Source organism: Gopherus flavomarginatus, chromosome 1 (genome assembly GCF_025201925.1).
Source record: "Gopherus flavomarginatus isolate rGopFla2 chromosome 1, rGopFla2.mat.asm, whole genome shotgun sequence".
Lineage (NCBI taxonomy): Eukaryota > Metazoa > Chordata > Testudines > Testudinidae > Gopherus > Gopherus flavomarginatus.
In genome coordinates, this window is record NC_066617.1 from 197,789,210 (window position 1) to 197,811,802 (window position 22,593).

The 22,593-nt window shown below is 42.7% G+C and overlaps 1 protein-coding gene across 1 annotated transcript in view; it reads right to left on the bottom strand.

Annotated features, from left to right (window-relative positions):
• CYYR1 (cysteine and tyrosine rich 1) overlaps nucleotides 1-5,224 on the bottom strand; it is a 90,181-nt gene extending 84,957 nt beyond the window's left edge. Inside the window, exons 1-2 of the mRNA XM_050962377.1 lie at nucleotides 5,125-5,224; nucleotides 1,240-1,342 (exon numbers count right to left, since the gene is read on the bottom strand). Of these exons, the coding sequence (XP_050818334.1) occupies nucleotides 1,240-1,342; nucleotides 5,125-5,191 (170 nt within the window). The 5' untranslated portion in view covers nucleotides 5,192-5,224. The remainder of the gene's footprint in view (nucleotides 1-1,239; nucleotides 1,343-5,124) is intronic.
• Between the last annotated feature and the right edge of the window lie 17,369 nt (nucleotides 5,225-22,593).

The following is a 22,593-nucleotide window of genomic DNA, read 5'->3' on the forward strand; positions in this document are numbered from 1 at the left end:
CTTGGGATGCCGCTTGTGCAGGGAAAGCCCCTGGCGGGCCGGGCTGCTTTGTTTACCTGCCACATCCGTACGTTCAGCCGATCGCAGCTCCCATCGGCTGTGGTTTGCTGCTCCAGGCCAATGGGAGCTGCTGGAAGCGGCACGGGCCGAGGGACGTACTGGCTGCTGCTTCCAGCAGCTCCCATTGGCCTGGAGCCGGTGGGAGCCGTGATCGGCCGAACCTGCGAATGCGGCAGGAAAACAAACCGGGCCGGCCTGCCAGGTGCTTTTCCTGCACAAGCGGGGTCCCAAGTTTGGGAAACACTATTTTAAAGGCATGACTTTGCTACTCTGGTTTTGATCAAGAATATGTAACAAATAATTGTCAGTTTGTATTCTGAAAGTTGAATAGAAACTATTGATGCAATTGCCAAACACGATTTGCAGTACAATTTATCACAGAATACCATGGTATGTTTTAACGTTTGCTTTGTTCTGACGCACATGTGGAACACTTACTGGCTATCACTACATTTAGACACTGAACCTACAATTAGACTTGTTAGTGCAGATTTGTACACCTACATGAAACCTTACTGATTTCAAACAGGGCTGCACTTTGAGACAAAGATTAGTGGATTTAATTACAGGATTGGGATCTGTTTCTATACATGCATGTTGAATGGAGAATTTAACTCTTGCATTTCTTTTGGTATGGGAATATCCTTGTTTCCCCTCCATCAGCAGCCATTGTTTTTACATATACCACAATGTGCAAGGCCTAGTGTGTGTTGCACTGTGTTGAAAAGACCAGCAGACCCTAATCTGAAATGTTTACAATGAATTCTAACTAAAGACAAAACACAATTTTTCAAAAGTACAAATGACACATGCTCAAAAAACCCCCAAAAAACAGGAGGGTCAAATTTACAATAATCTAGCCCACTTATCTAATGCCTTTGTTCTGGCCTGTTCTCAGCTTGAATAAATCAGTGTAGCTCCAATGATCACAAAGAATTTATGTTAATTTACACAAGATGATGATCTAGCCAAATCTATTGACATGAATACATACTTTAAAAGTATACAACACTTGGATTTCATGGGACCATTAAAGGTTTTTATTCTGGAAATATTTATGATGTTATTAGCAGGAAACAATCTTGAAATGTTTATTGCCAAACAGTTTTCAGTCATCTAACTTTACAGCAAGCCATAAATCCGGGGCATCAATTTTCTCAAGAAAGTGACAATACTTACGAAAGGACATTCCCAATATAGGCATAATACGAGCAGCAGTAGGGGGTAGTCCCATCACAGCAGTAAGCTTTGCAGTCATTGTCACACTGTGCAAGACAATCTTCTGCAGAATAAAAATAACAATGCAGTCTCAATAGTAAAAAACTATATAGCACAGCTTTAAAGAAGATGCATTTTTAGCAGCTTTTTGCATTGAATCAGTCACGACAGGACTTCACTTGAGGTTTGATCGGACTCTGAAATCCGAACTCCACCAGAATTCCAACAGGCTTGAAGAGTACATCTCCAGGTGTCAGTGTATATCTGTATTTTGCAGTTTGGCTACGTAGGCTTTCTCCCTCTGTTTTTTAAAAAAGAATTTCAAATTTCCAAAAGTACAGATTATCTTTTTATATTTTAACAATAAATACTAAGAAATATCTAGGGACAGATTCTGGTTCACCGAGTTGTATGCTGGGACAAGCAGAGCGTGAGGCTGTGTGGGAGTTGATTATAGGTCCTTGATTCTGGGTCTAATCCCCAGCCCTAGGTGTAAGCTAGAGCAGCCTAGGGGCTGCTTTGAGCTGGGCCCGCTGGGAATGGTCCTTAAGGCACCATCTGCTAGCTAAGAACAACTGAAGCACAGTGCACTTTGACTCTTCCCCCACTAACCGTGTCTCCAATTCATTCTCTGTATTAGGGGCTGCAAGCAGGGCAGTGTAGAACACCTTTGTGCCAGGGGCACTCCTAGTTAGAAGGATACAACCACTTTTGCCCCCACTCCTCCCAGTCTTTTAATGTGTGATTTTCTGAGAATGACAGAATAATCAAACTGTAAAAAGAAATAAAATCAAAGGTTAGCAAATGAAGAATGAATATCCATATATTGAAGAAAGAGAAAAGTTTTTCACTAGCAATGGTTTTGTTGTTGTTTTTAAAGAAACAAACCGGTTCCTCCTAAGTAAAAGCCAGAACTCAAAGTTCAGGTTCTCCTCTGAAAAAGTATCGCATTAAAACTGTTATTGCCGGGTTCCATGTTTACTGCAGCTCACTGATTTCCAGTGCAATTTTGTTATGTTTACATATCAAGATGTTTTTCTAACTGTCATAAACCCAACCTGGGCTCAGAGTCTGCTTGGGGTCTTTCCATCTTGTAGGTCATTAACCCCAATAATAAAGATTTAACAAGCCAAATTAATTCCTTAAACAGATGCAGCCCCATTGAGGGCTTAATTGGAAGAAAATAGGTTTCCGTAAGTGCAATTGAGGGTTTAATTTGGAGACTTTTGCCCCTTTTCAACTACAAATTAAGCCCTTGTGAACATTTCTGCATTAGTTTTCAGTGGGACTTCTCATGCCAGTAAGGTCAGGCCCCATATGCTTCAGAACCTTGCTTCCTTATAATAATCAACATAGCAAAGGAAGTGGAAGAATCATACAATGTTCATCTACATGGCTACAGCAATCACCGCCTCCTGGTTTTACTGGTGCTGGGTCACCTAGCCCATAAGGAGAGATTTAAAAATCTTGCAGTGCTCATTTAGGGGGAGTGAGTGAGCAAGCTAGTTAATTTTTGGTAGCATTAGAGAGACTTAAAATGGGCATGATTACCTTTTTGAGAGAATCCCAGAGAACTGTTCTGTACACACACTTCTCATTCAAAGAATGTAAATTATCAATTATTTGATCAAACACCACAAATGAAACAAATCAATTTAAATCATCAACAATAATGAAACTTCTCCAAAAGTGGCAAAAGTTACCAGCTAACATACAAGATACTCTTATGTGAAAGAATAGTGCTGTGCTTAATTGTTAAGCGTACAAACCACAGAATCTTGGTAACTTCTGACTGATTATTGTACTGTCAATTTTAAAGTTACTGAGGCCATGGCTACACTGGCGCTTTACAGCGCTGCAACTTTTGCGCTTAGGGGAGTGAAAAAAACACTCCCCCTGAGCGCTGCAAGATACAGCGCTGTAAAGCCTCAGTGTAAACAGTGCCGCAGCGCTGGAAGCACAGCTCCCAGCACTGCAAGCTACACTCGCAGAGGATATGGAGTACATGCAGCGCTGGGAGAGCTCTCTACCAGCGCTGGCACTGCGACCACACTCGAAACTTCAAAGTGTAGCCATACCCTCAGTCTGGAAAGCACTTAAGCATGTGCTTAACTTTATCCATGTCCTTAAATCCCAAAGAGTGCTGTCCTGAATAGGGATTCTTTCCTGATTTGAGGCCTCAGTACTTTTCTAATGAGGGCAATATAAGGTAAATTAGTCCCCTTGGGCTAAATTCAGACCGACTGTAAGTGGCAGCTACTCCATTGTAATCATGGGATTTGTATAGCCTTTTTTTTCTTTTAAAAGTCTCTCACCATTGCAGCGCCTCCTCCCTGTATGGCAATGGTGGGACATTCTGGCTGCCACTTCCCGCAGCTCCCATTGGCCAGGAATGGCAAACCGCAGTCACTAGGAGCTGCGGGCAGCCATGCAAATGTACGCAAAATGTCTGGTGGCCCACCAGCAGATTCCTGATGGGATGCAGGTTGCCCACCTCTGCTATATGGTAATGGCAGACATGGGACTGGTTTTCTTGTTTTGTTTTTTAAAACCTACCATGTCATGTACACCTCCTCCTCTGTGTAAATTTACATGGCAGGGTGGTAAAAATGCTGTCAGCTGTCTGCACTAGCACTACCAATGTGCTTCCATTTGTGGTAGTGCAACTGTTGAAGGACTGCAAAAGAGACTCATATAGATACAACCATGGAACTACAGATGCTTACACCTGGTTTGAATTTGGACTGAACACAGACACCAATTTGTTGATGTTCCAGGTTTTATTTAATCACAATTAATATTAAAAGGTTAAATGCACATACACTTCAGTCTACACCACAAATAGGTCATTAATTATCTACTGTAATAAAATTAGAGAGAAACAGAATAGAGGAAATAATCACATTGCCCATTTAGGCAGGCAGAGCCTGAGTAATGGATATTAGAAGTGCTTAATTGAAACTCAAACTTTTAGTCCAGGGACTGACCTTGCTCCCATTAAAGTCAGAAGGAGCTTTACCATTCATTTCAGTAAGAGCAGAACTAGGCAGAGAAAGTAAAAATATTGATTTGCTCTGCTGGAGTGTGACTACCAGCAGTAGAAACCCACTTCTGCTGCCCTGATTTAAGTAGGTGGAGGACAGGGTCCTAAATTACTGCAACAGGAGCAGGTTGCATAGTGGAGGATGTTTGGAGACTTCTTTTTATTAATTTGGTTTCGTTAAATTAGTTTGAAAGCCAATTAAATGTGATTGTGATCCATTCAAAAATCAACACAGTAAAGACAAAGGTAACTGTTCTCAGGAGCAGATGACAGACCCAGGAGAAACGTGCCCCTACTTTATTTACTCTAATTATCGGCCATTTCAAACCAAATCCGAGCACCTGCTGTGGAGTACGAAGGCTTTTCCTCCACTGAAAACCGCTCACCCTGGTGACAAAGCAAAGCTTCCTGGATTCGGAGCCGCTCGGCAAACCTGGGCTAAGCGATTCGCCAGTCCCTGCAGCGCGTTTGCCAAGCCTCTTTCTTCTGGTGAGAAGGGCTGGTCCGAGCGCCGCTCGGCGGCACGGCCTGTGCCCGAGGCAGACAGCCCTGCGCACTGCAGCCCTCGGGCCGGAGCCAGCCACTTGCCAGCTTCCCAGCGGGGAATCCCGCTGAAGTGCCCCAGGCGCCGTGACCCCCCCGCCTCGGCACCGCTGCGTTCCGCGGGCTCCGGCCGGAGCCTGAGCAGCCGTGGGGCACGTGGGCGGCAGGGCAGAGCAGGGCAGCTGCGGCAGGACGTCCGCCGTGCAGCCCTGGCCTGCCCCTGGGTCATCTCCGAGCCGCCCCGCGCCCTCCCCACTGACCTGCGAAGACAAAGAGCAGCAGCAGCTTGGGAAGCGGGGCTCCGCGGCCGCGCCGCTGCGTGTCCATCCATGCAAGCGGGCTGCGGCAGGACAGCGGGAGGGGCCGGCTCCTCCGCCGCTGTGGGGCAGGGACCGGAGTGGGGGCGGGGCACAGCGCCCGGCCCCGCGGGAAAGCAAAGGGCGCACCCGGGCGGGGGCTGCGCTGCAGCCTCTCGCCCGCCCATCAGCTGGGCGCTGCCCTGCCCTGGAGCGTTGCTGGCGCTGCCCGGGACTCGCCCGCCCCCTTTGTCTCGCTGCTGCCTCTCCGGGGCTCACGTTTCAGCTCGGTGGGCGGCACTGACGCGTGCACAGAGGCAGCGTGTCTGCCCCCGGCCCGTCCACGCCCGACGTGATGCTGTGGGGGCCGTTCACACACACACACGCGCGCGAGCCAGTGGAGCCGAGCTTCGCAAAGCGCCCTGCGAAGTCACGGCACTGACACGATGGACCAAGCAGCTGTAATTGCTGGTGTGTGTGCGAGGGCAGCGGGGAGCCGCTGAGAGCACACAACAGGCCGGCCAGCGGAGCCAGTTGCATCCCCCTGGAGCATCCCCCTCTCTCACTAGGTGGGGGAGCCAGCTGGATGACTGTGAGCCTTTCCTCCTCGGCTGCTCCTCACATCATTGTTCAGCTAGTGCCACGATAGCTTGGTGGGGTTCATATCGGGCGCTCTGAAAGCAGCTGTTACACATTAGGTGGAACACGCTGCACAACCCCAACGTAGCAGTGTGCACTGATAGGCTGTGACTTGATAGAAATCACACGCCTAATATGACAGCAGATGCACCTATCACTTGAAGGAAGTCCAAGCACAGTTTATGCCCAGAATCTCACTACATACAGCGGAAGCTGCGTGCTTTGGGTCAATGTTGGGGACAGTTTTTGAAACCTAACAAATTACTAAATGTAGATCTGGTAAATCACAACACACGCAACTGATTTCTGCCTGTGCTTATATCTTTTTGTTAACTTTTTTGTAGCTGCTGCATGGAGCAAGTATAAGAAAAACATCCATCCATCCCTTTTACTCTATGCACACTCAAACAGCTATACTTAATTATTTAGAACATCTGTTATCAGATATGTATTCCTGTGTCTGACCTATTATTTGTTGCTTACCTCTCTGCTCTGGCTTTACATCACAATAGCTTCGAAAAGCAGGAATTGCCTGGAGGATTTTAGGAGTTGCCATTGGCATGTGCAAACACAAACCTCCATCCTGACTGACACTGCTGCTGTACATATGATAAACCAAAGCCAATTGTGGCATGTAATTACCTAATTTGTGGTTAGTTGTTTTTTTTACCATGTTTTAAGTGTTACTTTACCATCATAATCAAGTGTTAAGTAAAAGCATGGATTTGTCAAGAACAAATAGCTTTCTTTGACAGGGTAACAAGCTTTATGGATGGGGGAAGCTGTAGATGTGGTGTATCTTGACTTTAGTAAGACTTTTGATACTCTCTCGCATGACCTCAAGCAAACTAGGGAAATACAATCTAGATGGAGCTACTGTAAGGTGGGTTCATAACTTGGTGGGAAACCATTTCCACAGAGTAGTTATCAGTGGTTCACAATCAAGTGGAAGGGCATATCAAGGGGGGCTCCGCAGGCATCAGTTCTGGGTCTGGTTCTGTTCAATATCTTCATCAGTGATTTAGATAATGATATAGAGAGTACACCTATACAATTTGTAGCCAATACCAAGGTGGGAGGGGTTGCAAAAGCTTTGGAGGATAGGATTAAAATTCAAAAGGATCTGGAGAAATGGTTTGAAGTAAATAGGATGAAATTCAATAAGAAAAAATGCAAAGTACTCCACACAGAAAGAAATAATCAGTTGCATACATAAAAAAGGGGAAATGACTGCATAGGAAGGAGTAAAGCAGAAAGGGATCTGGGGGTCATAGTGGACCACGAGCTAAATATGAGTGAACAGTGGAACACTGTTGCAAAAAAGCAAACATAATTCTGAGATGTATTAGCAAGAGTGTTGTAAGAAAGACATGGTTTGAGCATTGCTCTGCTAAACCCAGGGTTGTGAGTTCAATCCTTGATAGGGGTCATTTAGAGATCAGGGGCAAAAATCTGTCTGGGGATTGGTCTTGCTCTGAGCAGGGGGTTGGACTAGATGACCTCCTGAGATTCCTTCGCACCCTGAAATTCTATGATTTAGCCTTACCTAGACTATTGTTCAGGACAAATTGGAGAAAGTCCACAGAAGAGCAACAAAAATGATTAAAGATCTAGAAAACATGAACAGTGCAGGAAGATTTTAAAAAATGGATTTGTTTAGTCTGGAGAAGAGAATACTGAATGGGGGGAACATGCTAACAATCTTCAAGTACATAAAAAGTTGTTACAAGGAGGAGGGAGAAAAATTGTTTGCTTTAACCTCTGAGGACAGGACAAGAAGCGATGGGCTTAAATTGCAGCAAGGATGATTTAAGTTGGACATTAGGAAAAACTTCCTGTCAGGATTGTTACCTGCCTTGGGAGGTTTTGGAATCTCCATCACTGGAAATTTTTACGAGCAGGTTAAACAAATACCTGTCAGAGAAGGTCTAAATCAGTGGTTGTCAAAATTTTTTTTTGGTGGACCACTTGAAAATTGCTGAGGGTCTTGGTAAACCACTTAATGATCTTTCCAAATGTTGTTTGTACTGTTAACTAACTATTGTAAAGCACTTTGGATAAAAGCGCTATATAAAAAACGCTTAAACATTTTTTGTTCTACAAATAAAAGCACACAATTCATTTTAATATCAGTAGTCTTACCTTTCTAATATGATGGATGTGCCCTCTCTCCCCCACTGCGGCAGCCCTTGAGCTGAGGCTGGGAAGGAGGGCCATCTCTTCCCGGCAGCCATAGCCCTGGAGCTGGGGAAAGTCGACTCTTTCTCTGGCTGCCGCAGCCCTGCACATCTCAAATTTCACCCACCACATTCTTCTCACCCCACTGCCCTCCTCACCAACTCCCTAATCTCCCCCAAGGCCACCACCTCACCTTACATGTGCATCTTCTCCAGGTTCCAGGCACCTAATTAGTGGAGCCACACAGGCAGGCGCGGCTCCACTAATTAGGTGGGTGGCCCTTCATTCTCTTGTGTGCAGCTGCCCAGGCACACACCTTAGAGGGAACTATCCGCAGACCACCTGAATGGAGCTCGCTGACTACTGTTTGAGAACCTCTGGTCTAAATAATACTTAGTCCTGCCATGAATGCAAGGTCTTGAGGTCCTTTCCAGTCCTACAATTCTATGATCATCTACCATAAAAGCCATAGTTTAATTTTTGGTACCAGTCCTGCTCCCACTGATGTTAATAGAAGCAGGATCAGACCTTTGAGTGGTGAATGGCTTGAGCACATTCTACTGTAAGTGTTTGAACAATGGTTGTATTTGTACTTGCCTTTTTCTTTTTTTTTAAATCAGACATAATATTCAAATCTGATTTTTCTGGATCTACTGGAACTAGACTGCCTATTTTGCTTGCAGCCAGAGAATCAACATATGGAAAAGTGAATATAAAACAGACAATGTCCACTGTAAGATTTTTTCACTACATCTAAAACACTTTTCAAACATGAATACAGGCCTCTATGCTTATTACACAGTTTGTGGCCATATTAATATTACAAGAAACTAAAAAATTGTATTAACCAAGGAAAGTTATAGCATGGTTTTTACCTTTTGTAGATGATAATAAAAAATCGCTTTGATATTGAATAAGAAAATTGTTCCAATGAAGCTGGAAACAATATCTTCAAAGTATTTGTTAAGCATGAATCCTACAACCATGTATAAATATTGCAGTTAACCCTGTTCTAGAATTAATGGGGATAGGGCCCAGAGGCCAAAATATTTAGCCTATGAACTCAAAAAAACAACCACCACCACACACCAGTCTGTCTTTGTAATGAGTTATATGCCAAGAAATGCACTTTGAAATATTAAAGAATGCACACAAAACTGAGAAAAATCCACAGGTGTTTTTGTTCATAAAAGGCCCGTTGTAGATGCATCTATTGGTAGCTGGGAGAGGGAGGACTTTCACAGGCATTTATTTTCATCTTCTCAGGTTTTGTCTTTTGACTTCTTTCCTGATTCCCAGTATTCTCATTGCTGCTTGTGCTAAATCACACTTCAGTATTTCCTAAAAATTTTAGGTCAGATCTCCAGCTGCTGGGGTAAATTTGCCCAGCTTTACTGAATTCAATACTGATTTACACCAGTTGAGAATCTAGTGCTGTATTTCTCTAGTAGTTGGGGGTTTTTTTATGCGGGGGTGAGAACAGCAATTCAGGCTTCTGATCTCACTTACACTGGTATGAGTTAGGAGTAACTACAATGGTGTATTACCAGAGATGAATTAAGATTCATTAGAGCTCTAGGCACAAAGAACGTTTGGATCTCCCATACCTGGGGGCCCAGGGGCACGAGAATCAAGGAGGCCGGGGGGCCACGCCTGCCCACTTTTTAACATGGATATAATAGCCCAGGCATGCACGGAGTGGTGGTGCATGAGTCTGGTTTGGGGGAGTGTTGGAGGAGCAGTGCTGCATGTGGTTGCTGCGTTGGGCACAAACCCCAGGCAACAGCCTGTCATCGGGAGCAAGAGGGACCCGCAGGTGAAAGGGCGCAGCCTGGCAACAGCAGGACTGGCAGGGGCAGCCTTGCAGCGGGAGTCAGCAGGCGTAGGCACTGAATGAGCTCAGGTGGAGTGTGGTAGCTGCTGAGGCTAGGCCAATAGCAGCAGGAGCTCCTCACTGCCTGTTACCCAGGGCCGGTGCAATCTATTAGGTGGGTGACCTAGGCGGTCACCTAGGGCACTAGGATTTGCTGGTGGCATTTTCTTCAGCAGCAAACGTGGCAGCCAGATCTTCGGCAGCCCCAGTCACCGCTGGCATTTAGGTGGAGGGATCTGGGGCAGGGGAGTGCGAGGAGGGCTGCCTGCAGCAAGTAAGGGGGGGTGGCACACAGGGGAACTCCTCGCCCCAGCTCACCCCTGCTCCACCTTCTCCCCGAGCACGTCGTTGCTGCTTCTCTTCTCCCACCTCCCAGGTTTGCGGCGCCTAAAGTGATTGGTGCCGCAAGCCTGGGAAGCGGGATAAGTGAAGCAGCGACGGTGTGCTCGGGAGGAGGCGGAGCAGGGGTGAGCTGCCATGGGGGGGGCGCCCCAGGACCTGGGGGGAGCTGCCGCGGGGGGGGTGCCTCTGGGCGGGGGCTCAGGGAGGGCACAAGGTGGAAGTTTCACCTAGGGCACGAAACATCCTTGCACCGGCCCTGCTGTTACCTTCCCAGGGCTCCCTGCTGCCTCCCAGCCAGGGCAGGGCTTCCTCTCCCTGAAGAGCATGTCTGCAGGCCCTGGGGAGGAGGCAAGAGGATGAACCGGAGCCCCCACCCCGGCTCCCACTGGTAGCCGCTCTCTCAGGCATTGTGACCTCTGCCCAGGGCAGCTAGAGGGTCTGGGTCTCCCTGGGCAGCTCTTACGCTCTTCTGGCACAGCCAGGGGGCAGGGCCTTGGGGGGGAAGAGGTGGAACACGGGGTAGGGGTACAGTTCCAGCACTGATGGCCCCCACTTCTACCCAGGTTCCAGCACTCCTGCAAGGGTCCCCAAATTGGCCAGGACCTCTGGGCATGGGCCTTGTAGGTCCATGCATTAATCCACCACCTTGTATAACCTAGATAAGATGAGCATTAGGCTCATAGTTATGAAGATGCTTGTTAAACATTTTCAGAAAGTTTTCCCCAATCACATACAGCATCCCCTGACAGCAAAATCATGTTGCCTGAAATGATTTTCAAGATCATTTACTGAAAACCATTTCAGGATTGGGGAAATTTTGTAAAGTGGACAAGTCTCCTAGTGCCAGCTTTCAGGGCTATTCTGAAGAGACAATCCCTCTCCCTGTGTTAATGTCCTGAAACTCACTGTAATCGGGCATCAATCTCTCTAGCTGAATCAGCAGTTTAGAAATAGTAATTACCATAGGTAGAATACAAAAGGCAGCATCCGGTACAATGAATGGAGAGGGAGGAGGAAAGGTTATGAGGACCGTCTCTGAAAGTGGTCAATATTGTACCAGATGATTCAGCAGAACCTGTAAAACTCCCATAATGGATAATTGTACAGTAACATGTCCCTAGGGGATGCTTCATCCTAAACTTAGGCAGTTAGTGGTTAGCTGGCTTATGTCCCGAAACATAGACTCATAGACTTTAAGGTCAGAAGGGACCATTCTGATTATCTAGTCTGACATCCTGCACAATGCAGGCCACAGAATCTCACCCACCCACTCCTGTAACAAATCTCAACCTATGTCTGAGTTATTGAAGTCCTCAATTTGTGGTTTGAAGACCTCAAGCTGCAGAGAATCCTCCAAATACCTCTTATACATATTTACTTAGTAGATAGTGAAAATACAGATATTACTGTTACAGAAAAGGATTAGACAGCATCCTACTAAGTTCTTTTCTTCAATATCTATTGGCAGTGAGTCTATTGATAAATTATACTTTTTGCAATAAAGTATTTCATTTTATGAGTTTTACATTTGGTGTCTCCCCATTCCCTCATCATGAAAGAGTAAATAGGAGCATCTGATTTGGAGTAGGATCCAAACACACACTAAAAGAGTCTTCCAATTGACTTCTATGTTAGCTGGATCAGGTGTAGAAGTTCTTATACATTCATTACATCAACTTTTATTCATTTCCTTTCTACTCTAGTCTCTCATGTTTCTAATCAGTTTCACTGCCATTATTTGGATATTGTCTATTTCTGCTATATCTTTTTTGACATAGGGTGAATACTGAACATAATATATAAGATGGATATAGTATTATAATATTTTCGGTATTGTTCTATATCCTTTTCTTAAAGCAACAATGTTTTGTCATGGCTACTCAACTCCAGCTATAAGGATCTTAGGCTCCAAAGGGCTAATATTATATGGTTATCAAAATATTAATTGTTATGACACAGGAAGTAGGTTTTTAGTTTCTTCCATCACAAAAGTCCTCTGTGTCTACACTGGAAGCTCTCAATTTTTACTACTTTATTCCACAAACCTTCTTGCTGCCTCTTTCAAGATCTCTCAGGCTGAGAAAGCCTGGAAGGGGAATGAAGTTTGTCAGTGCAACTCCATAAATCACCCTAGAAGAGTGCTGCTGAATGATGCTCAGCACTTCTTTTTAACATTAGCTACTGAAGTCAGTGGCTATAACTCCGTCACAAGACAGGAGTAATTTACCTTTCATATCCCTGACATTGTCATGTAACTGGACCCAGGAAACACAGACCACAGTCTATTACTAGATCTCCTGAGAATAACACCTTTGTTATATCCCTAGTGGCTACTGAATGTTGACAATTTATAAAGCTCACAAGACAGTGTTATGTAACAAATAAAATGTTTTTATGAGTCCCGGATGTGCCTTGTGCCCTTTTGTTGAACCTAATTGGTTGAGCGGTTGCACATCTGTAATTTATGGAAAACCTAGAGAAATCCTCAGACAGCTTAATATGCACAAAAACTCAAAGCAGCAAAGGAGGAGGGGTGTTTTTGTTATTGTCTGCTCATCAGACATATTTTGCTGTTCATACCAAGCATTTATCTATAGGTAGAATAGACAATAGAATTCCTCTGGCATTATTTCTAATAAGAGTGAAATCTTCCTCAAAAAGACTATATCCTTTCTGTTAAAGCACCAAATGTTGATTTATAAATCTGTGCCAAAACAATGCATCTGGCAAAAGGATGAATTCCATTCAGCCTTGATAACCACTATTTAAAAATACAGGCATTCATGTTTTTTATTGCTTTCCTTAATGAAACATTTATTTAATAAACCCAAACTAATTAGAAGTGCTTAGTAAAGCTTAGCAAACAGTAACAACATCTGGGGCTAATTCACTAGCCACAGGGATCTTGGACATAGGCATTAACATTGCAATAATTTCCCTTACAACCTCCTCCCTTCCCCTCCCCCCAAGCCCCCTTCATAATTCAAAATTAAAGTTGATAATTTGGGCATGAAATACTTAAGGTTCCACATTGATTTAACTCTTTCCCTTAACATCTACACTGTGATTAGAGGTGGCTAAATTGGCTGGACTACAATAAGGAACATCACATATTGGTCCAGACTTTTTAACTAAGACAGACAGACAAGCAAACAAACAAAACCAAACACTCTAGCTCTGAGGCCCTGGGCCCAATATCAAGTAGGCATACATGTGACTTAAAGCCACTTTTGCTCTCTCTATGCTGAACCAGGAGAAAGAGAGCTAGTCCCAAGGGTTTGGCCCTGCATTTCTAGAATCTGTGTAGAGAAAGTGTAATATTGGGTTTTAGTGTGATACAGTAGGAAGTGTGTTTCATGGAAGTCCAGCTATCTCCTTTTCAAACAAAGTTAAATGCTTACAAATGTACAATATGCTATAATCTTTGTAGGAAGTGTCAGCCTCCATGATGTCTAAAAGAAACAAAAGAAAAACTTGGAGACGTGCCAGAAGGTGAATATTAAGGAGCTGTTCGCAAGCAGAAGATGAATACCCACTTGAGGGAAGCCAACTGTTATTTCAACAAATTTCAACACTCTGCTCAATCTAAAATGTTCCTTTTAGTTTCAGATGCATCACGCAGAGCAGTGCACCCACAATGCAGTGTTGAGTCAAAGAGTTAAAAACATATTTTGGGGATAGACAAAAGTTTCAGTTGGCCAAAAAATGTTAGCAAGGGAAATGATGCAGGAAGGTATACAGGGCAGCTGTCTGGTATGGCACTATGGTTTTCTCCCACAAAATATTCTTTATATTTTCCAGTGCATTAAGTCCTATTTTAACAGTTTTGGTTACTTAGCTCTCAGTGATACTGGTATAATGAAGAAGTCTGTATTCTGGCACCATGTTATAGTGATTCTACCGGAATTTATTTTCTTCATGAATTGTAAAGTGAAGACAGCCAAAAGTCACTTTTCCTGCTTAATCCAGCAACGAAAGTGTACAGCCTGAAGAATGCTGCAGCAGTATCTGACCATAATTGAAACTAATTAGTGTTTGGCAATTACAGCATTCAGAGAATTTGGGCTTTGCAAAAAATTGACTATCCAGTCCTATTCTTTGCTAATCTAGTCCATATCTGAAAATATTTCACCACAAGTGAACAAAGAGCAGTCTATGAATTATGCATTGCTCCTTGGAATTTGTGCATCACTGGTGAGATGAATACACATATATGTTATGCCATATACATGTATTCAGCAGTGAACACACTTGTTCCAAATCTTATGTATGTATTCATCCAAACAATGGAGAGCAGTTTAGAATAGCTGCAAATCTGCAGGGCCTGTTCCTAGTGCTCCAAACCCTGCAGTTTTGTGATATCACATATCTCAGTTTCTATACTTTTGCCTCTCTCATGGGTGTCATGGGTCTGCTGGGGTGGTGTCAGAAGGGGCCTCCACCCACACTAAGTCCTCTGGTCTGGTAGAAGAAGGTTTAGTCCTTCCTTTTTCAGGATGGACTCCAACCTGCACTGAAACAGGAGTGGGAGGCCTCGGTCTACCCAAAAAAGTAGCGATGGTGACCCAAAGCCCAGCAGATAAAACATGTTTATGGACCCTGCCATTACACTCTCAAAAAACATTTTGTTCATTGTATTAAAGTAATGAGAGCTTGCATTTAACAATACTCAATCATTACATAACATAGAAACTGGAGTCTGCTGTTAACTGCAGTCTGCAGCCTGCATTACAGAGTTCTGACCTTCTAAATTCCTTTGGCCTCTATCTCCACACCTCACATCCTTACACAACAAAGCTGCTCCGCACACCAACCTGGGGCAGGGACAAGGTGGAGCCTCATTCTGGGGTATGCCGATGGCCACTGATTGCAACTTTGCAAATTCTAAAGGTCTTCAATACAATCACATTAAATCAAAGCCTGATATGTGCAAAATACCCACATATTTTCCCCTCAATATCAGCCATAGAAGTGTAGAACGATTGACAAGAACTAGGATACCGTTACAGTTTAAAACAAACTCCTTGTAAAAAAAACCCACATAAATCTATTTTTCCAAATGATAAATAGAACTGTATGCTAAATACAGGCCCGGTCATGTTGTTCAAGCTTTGCTCAGATTTACAAGCCCTTGCTCTGATACAAAGTGATCAGGGAAGGAAACCTCAGCACCAATACATAGTTCATGCCCATGTCATCCACATAGCTGACTTGCAGTTGGTTATTGTTGGGTATACAGTTGAAAGTAATGGGAACAGCCTAATAATCCCCTCCTACATTGGTTTTGTGCCCTGTGGGTTTGCATTGTGGATACTCAGTACACATACTCCCAATATGGTCACTGCTACCATCTTGGAAATACAGCAGTGCAGAGTTACGCAGAGGTCTCCTCTGTACTTGCAGTTCTCTTGCGCTGGTTCTCCGTTGCTTGGCACTTCAACACAAATCCAGCACAGTGGAATTTCATTATACCAAGCCCTACATAATGCTTCTGTGCAAGTCCAAGATCATACCCTCCCATGTCAAAGCTCCTCCTCTGCGAGATTACCTAAGGAAGATTTCCCCCCAAGCACCCCTGCCATGTCATTCCATCAGGGGATTGGAGTCTGGCCACCATAGAAAAGACCACAGGGCTGCCCCCAACTTTGGGATGGCCAGGGCAATCCATACAGAGATTTCATGCTGCCACACTGTGTCTTGGCCCTGACTCCTTGGTAGCGCCAACACTCCATCTGAGCTGTGTTTCCAGAGGATACACCTGGCTACCACAGCCCCTAAAACTCCCTGAGACAGGAACAGGGGCTATGTAGAAAAGAAAGATAATGCAGCCTGACACTTTTTCTCTTGTATTCCGGTGGGACGGGGAGAACACAATATGCACCCCACCACTATCACCACACAGAGCCCACCCATTTCTCCTTCTGGCCTTCCCACTGTCCATAGTCTCTCCTCTCAGGGACAACTCTGGGGGAGAAAGGAAGGAGACAGCGACATATGGAGGTGGGAGAGTGCACTTTCCACATGGAAGTGAGGAGATCTACCTGTGGGGACCTCCATGTGTAGGCCTAGGGGTCGTGCTCTCAGCCTAAGTGAGGTCAGAACCGGGACCTATATAAGTACTATATTATAAGAATGAAGTAGAAAACATCCTCCTGCCCCCACAAACAAACAGCCCTTTCCTAATTTATGTACATATTTTTTAATCTTGGTAATAGCATCTAACTGCCAAGAGATCAGTGGTGGCAGGCGGCCCGTCAGGGTAATCCACTGGCGGGCTGTCAGACCATTTGTTTACATTTGCCTGGCCGCTCACAGCGGCCATGATTCACCCTTCCCAGCCAATGGAGCGAATATCTTGAAAATCTAGTTCCAGTGAAAATCTTTGCCCTACTTTGGTGTCCAGCATATTTGTATGCCACAAATGGTAAGTACTAGAAATTTTTCCTTTTTCTGTCTTCACTGTCAATGTTGTCATATAATTGATCTAAACTTGTGAGAGCTTGCCAAATGTTGGTTGCAATTACGTGACTATAAATCCATAGTAATTCCAGTTAAATCAATAGTTACTCTGATTTAGGTAGCAGAAACTGAGTAGAATTTGGTCTGCTGTCTGTAAAAGTCACAACTCAGAGTGAACATATCCTTATTGGTTTTCTTTGTTGTATCTAGTGTTCCTGTCTGATCAAACTATTAACCTTCTGTACCAAACTAATAATCTCCTTCTTGTCATGCATTCCTGTGATAAACTCTTTGCAGTTATCCTCAATTTCTAATGATGATCGAAGGTAATTTAATCAATTGATTAAAAGGTAGACTTCTTCAAGGGAGCCAGATGAAAGACTGAAGCCAAAAAAGGTCATTTTATCAGCTTTTTCCTCTGAAGATTGTCTCCAAAAGTCCCTTATTTATAGCTGTATTATATATAATACACAGACACAGACACACCCCCCCCCGCTAAAAGTGTAATGTTCCACTGACTGAAAGAACCAGCTAGCTTACTAGTAGAAAGAACCATATTATCTATCACCTATCCAGATTTTTAAAATACCATTACTTAATATTCAGTAGAACAGTCACTATTAAAGAATCAGGATTTGTTGATGATTACTACCAAATTATTGAGATTCCACAGTCTTCTCTATGCTCAGAATGGAAAATACCCAAGGTACTTTTAAGAGAGAGTTGAATTTTTAACCATGTTCACGGTGTGATACTGATGTTAATACATGCTTGACAAATTGCTAATTACTAGAACATTTATCTTCAAAATACACCATGAACAGGTTGGTACAGCAAAGTGTCATGTGTGAATCCACAACCACGCTCCTTTTTAAAAATTTTTTTTTATCGTCATAGCAACAATAATTCTTGTTAAACACTATATCTACCTATAATACTAAATACTACGAAGGGTGACCTCTTCTTCTATATACCCCTGATCAATGCAAATATTCTTGTTAGATATCCAATATCCACTTTTGCTTTCAGAGCAAAAATGGTTAATAAATACATGAAGAACATTTGAATAGTTCTACTTAAGGGTAGGAGGCAGGGCCATATTCTCAGCTGGTGTAAATCGGTGTAGCTCCACTGAAGTCAATAGAGCTATACCAATTTGCACCTGCTGAGGTTCTGGCTCATGACGGTAATATTTGTATATTGCTCACAAAGGGTACAAACTACAGCAGAGCTTAAATATAAATCCACAAATTGAGAAAGTGATTGTGTCATGGTATCAAATCCTCATCACTTTTTGGAAGCCATGGTGACAAGTGACAAAAATAATTGGGACAGAGGACTCAGAGTCAGCAGAAATGAGGGCTATTCTTAGCTCTGCCAAGGATTTCCTTTGTGAGCTACCTAACCTCTGTACACTGGCCTGGTGTCCTGGCCTGTAAATTAAAGTGTGCAAATAGTATCAAACTCTCCAAGGTGCTTAATACAATGTGCTTACAAAATGCTTTGACAGCTATAGAAGAAAACTGCTATACAACATAAAATATATGTTATAACTCATATTAGAGATATAAGTAATAATGTTAAACACACAAACATTTTTAGAGCTGCCAGCAAGACAGTAATAAAACAGGATTTTCCGTAGTGATGAAATGCAGTTTGGCAAATTGGCACTGTAACAGGAAACATCCTGGCTGACTACGGTGAAGAGAGGTCTTGGTCTCCTCAGCAAGAACAGTACAGAGTAACGGGAAAGTCTTTCATAAGTATTTCTTGTTATTTGCACCATCTTTATAACAACATAAAAAGTAGTCTTTGCATACGGAGTGTGCTGGTGAATGCATGTTTCGCTGCAGGCATCCACCTTACAAGAATAGAATGTTCTTAAACATACAGAAATAGTGACATTAAGAACTGCTGATCTTTGGGGAAAAAAATCCCCATTTGCCAGACTCATGGCCATTTTACAGGTTTTAATGGTGTTAGATTTTGAAAGGCTGTTTACTGCTCGAGTTCTTCCTTTATAGCCATTCTCCCCTATTGTGCAAAAAAAGAAACAAATTACACTGAGACCAGGGATTCCTGCTGGGCCTCCTTATTTATAATTCAAAAAATCCATCCTGTTTTTAGGAATGTCTCTGCCTAAATTCTATACTTGCCAAACAGCTTTGCAAAATGGTCATAAAAATGTCCCCACCTTTTGCCAGGACGATTGATGATAATATGCAAAAATGAAAATGCTATTTTACTTGCCTGTCAAAAATAATTGATCACCTCCAGTGAGTGGGCAGATAAAATTTTGTAAGGCTGCTCCCAGAGCCACTGCTAGCTAGAGATCTCTAACTCACACCAGCCTAGTTGCTATTTGCACATGGATAGCTGTAGAATTGTAAAAAGCAATGCAAAGGCTTAAAGTCAAGAGGATGAGTAAGAACTGGGAAGGCTTGAACTCCTCGAATGTAATGACTAGAGGCAATAGAGGCTTGAACTTCTGGAATATAAAGAGTAAAGACAAGATATATAGTTTCTGAGGTATCTATCCAGGTAAGAAGTCTCCAAGCACAGAACCTCTGAATATTCTCTGTGATATTCACCCTCTGCAGGTGTAAATCACGTATATGTTTGCAATTTGTATTTACAGGCATTCCCATATATGACAAATCTGGACATTTATCAACTTGCACTAAAATGACACCTTTTTGGAGCAAAATCAAGAAGCTGAAAACAGTCTAATTATTAATGTTTGAAAATCAGCAACTGTCCCATTACCTTTAATGTCAGTCTCACAGGCTTAAAATTAAGTATGTGCCTCAGAGCTTTGCTGAGTTTGGGCCTTAGTACTGTAACTTTTTCATGTCTTTATTGTTATTTTTTTTAATTCTTATGTCTGTAGAAATATTATATGTTAATGTTATATGGCTTCTTGTAATACTGAATGTGTTTTATTTAGCAGGATTATAACCTGGTTTAAAAGAAACTATTATAGTCTATTGAATAACATGCAATATTATGCATACTCACATACATATTATTCACGCACATAGACACTGACCTGGAACCTTCAGGGAGACTGCTGGTTCACGTGGAATCCCATTGATTTCAGTGTGGTTCCATAATTTTAGTAGTTTATCTGCATGCCATAGGTCCTGGAACTAGGGGTTCTATGGGTGCTGATGCACATCCAGGCTTGAAGTAGTTTCCATCATTTACATGATTTAGTTTTGTTCAATGGCTCTCAGCACCACACTATACAGATGTGCCTAAACTATACAAATTATACCAGCACCCCTGCTGCATGCTCCACATTACAATATCAGAGCTATGTACATTATATAGACTCATGCAAAACTATTTATTTACAGAAAATACATGATAGTGTGGTCCAGTATAAAGGAGAGCTGGCCAAATTTTTCCAAAATTATTGAGCAGCAAAGCCTCAAGTGAGTTTTGAAGTCCTTACAAGTAGTGCTATTATAGGCCCTAATTCAGAGAAAAGCTCAAGCACATATTTAAAACCAATGGGTCATAATTACCTGTCTGAAGTAAGGCATATGTTAAAGTTTTTCTGGAATAGAATTTGATTTAAGCTCATGTTTAAATGTTTTCCTGAAGTGGAGCCAGAGGCCTCAATTCTGCAAATACTTATGCACACATTTCATTTTAACAACAGTGAAATTACTAAGTTTGTAAAGTTAAACAGATGCAAGAGTCTTTTGTAGGATCTGTGCCTTCTCCTGCACCACTGCATTGTGTATAATGTAGATGCCAGACATTTTACAGAACACAAAACTATCTTAGGAATGTTTTAGACATTTAATATTTTTAATAGGTAGTTTTTCTATATCTTAGCCTAATGTCAGAAACCTTTACTAACTGTACAGGACTCAGAGAGGAATATTATAACTAAGACATTTTCAAAGCCTCCAGAAATTACTCATGATATATTGTGTACGAAGAATAGGATTTTGAAGTTCAAATGTTTTGGGACCATAGACAACTTAGGCCAGGGGTTGGCAACCTCTGGCACGTAAGCACCCTGGTGGGCCAGGCCAGTTTGTTTACCTGCCGCGTTAGCAGGTTCAGCTGATCACGGCTCCCACTGGCCACGGTTCGCCGTCTAGGCCAATGGGGGCGGCGGGAAGTGCTGCGGGCTGAGGGATGTACTGGCTGCCACTTCCCGCAGCCCTCATTGGCCTGGAGCAGTGAACTGTGACCAGTGGGAGCAGCGATTGACCAAACCTGCTGATGCTGCAGGTAAACAAACCTGCTGATGCTGCAGGTAAACAAACCAGGATGCTTACCCTGGTGAGCCGCGTGCCAGAGGTTGCCGACCCCTAACTTAGGACCTAATTCAGCAAAATCAGTTAAGCACATGCACTAACTTTAAGCACCTGCTTAAGTACTTTGCAGAACAGGGATAGACTTAAGCAGGTGCTTAAATGTTTTGCTGAAAAAGGGCCTAAAAAACAGGGTCTGTGCATCCCAGTGGAAAACTTGGAATCTCTCCTTTCCAACTCCCATATCTAGCTCTGACTGGTGAGATATTGGACCTTAAACCAGTCACTGATGCAGGATGAGAATTGTCCATTTGATACTTCAAACCCGTGTTAGGAGGAAATAGTTCTCTGTTTTAGTGTTTTTCTGTTGTTCTAATACAAAGCAAATACTTATAGATAATTGGGCATCTGAAGCTTCCCAGGGCTTTGGAATATTAGAAGTCCCAAGAGAGATACATTAGTGGGCAGACAGCAAGTGAAACACTCAAAGATGCATGATAAATGCAATTTTCACACAGCTGTGCAATTTATCTTGTGGCATGGCATGTACTTACACCTCCTCCCACCCATCTCAGAATTGTACCTTCAATTCAGGTGAGTTGAATAAATGATGTAAATTTACATAGAAAAACTACATTGCCATTCTGATCTGCTGGATACAGAATATACTTTAAAAAAAAGCTTAATTACATGCTTAGCTAGTAAACTAATATCTCCAGTGGGAGTAATTTTGATTTATTAAGAATGAATAAATATGTATTTACCCAGATGGAGCATTTTCATTCTCTTGGGTGAAAGATACAGGGATACTTGCTACCCAACTATGAAAGATTTCTAAAGAAAAAAAGCAAAGTAAGGTTCTCCCTAAACTAACTATTAATAAATAATAATACTAAAAAATCCCACAGAACAGTTAAATGATAAAACAACACTCCAGCCTCCTGAGACTTATTCAATATAGATTTCAGACTATTAATATTCACAGACTACGGGGGAGTTCTCCTAGAGTCTTAAAATTTCACCTGTCCTGCAGAGATGCTCCTTTCTACAATGAACAACATTGAGAAGCTCCATGCCTGCAGATGAAATGGAATTTTAAGGTTCTGAAACCTGTACATTCATCAAGAAATGTCTTAGCTGAATAAGGTCTGGATTTCTCATCTACTTGTATAAATTACATAAAAAACCCATTAAAAGAACATTAAGGTTGCAACATCAAATATTCAAAGGTGATTACAGTGTCTGGAATGCCATATCTCACAAAATGGGTCTACAGTTTGCCAATCATTATCTTATTTCTTGTATCAGGTGTCAAAGTTAGACTCAGGACTCACAGTTTGTCAGACCACTCTGTTTTATTAGCACAGCACTCTGCTAATAACAGCCAGATAATGTGAGCACCATGCAAGACGCAAACTATCTTATTTATACAGATAAAAGGACGAGCACTTAGCAAGATAACAAAGGAAGCAGAATCTGATAATTTTACCTGGGCTAGGCATGCATATCTTATTTCCTTACTAACTATTACCGATCTTCTGTTAATGTTTTGCCATTAGCACTCTTGTTTATGCCTAATGTTTCTTTTCCTGTATTTCAACATTTCTTATTTCTGCTTAAAGGTACATACAACATTTCTTTAATCCATTCTTATTTTTACAATATAAT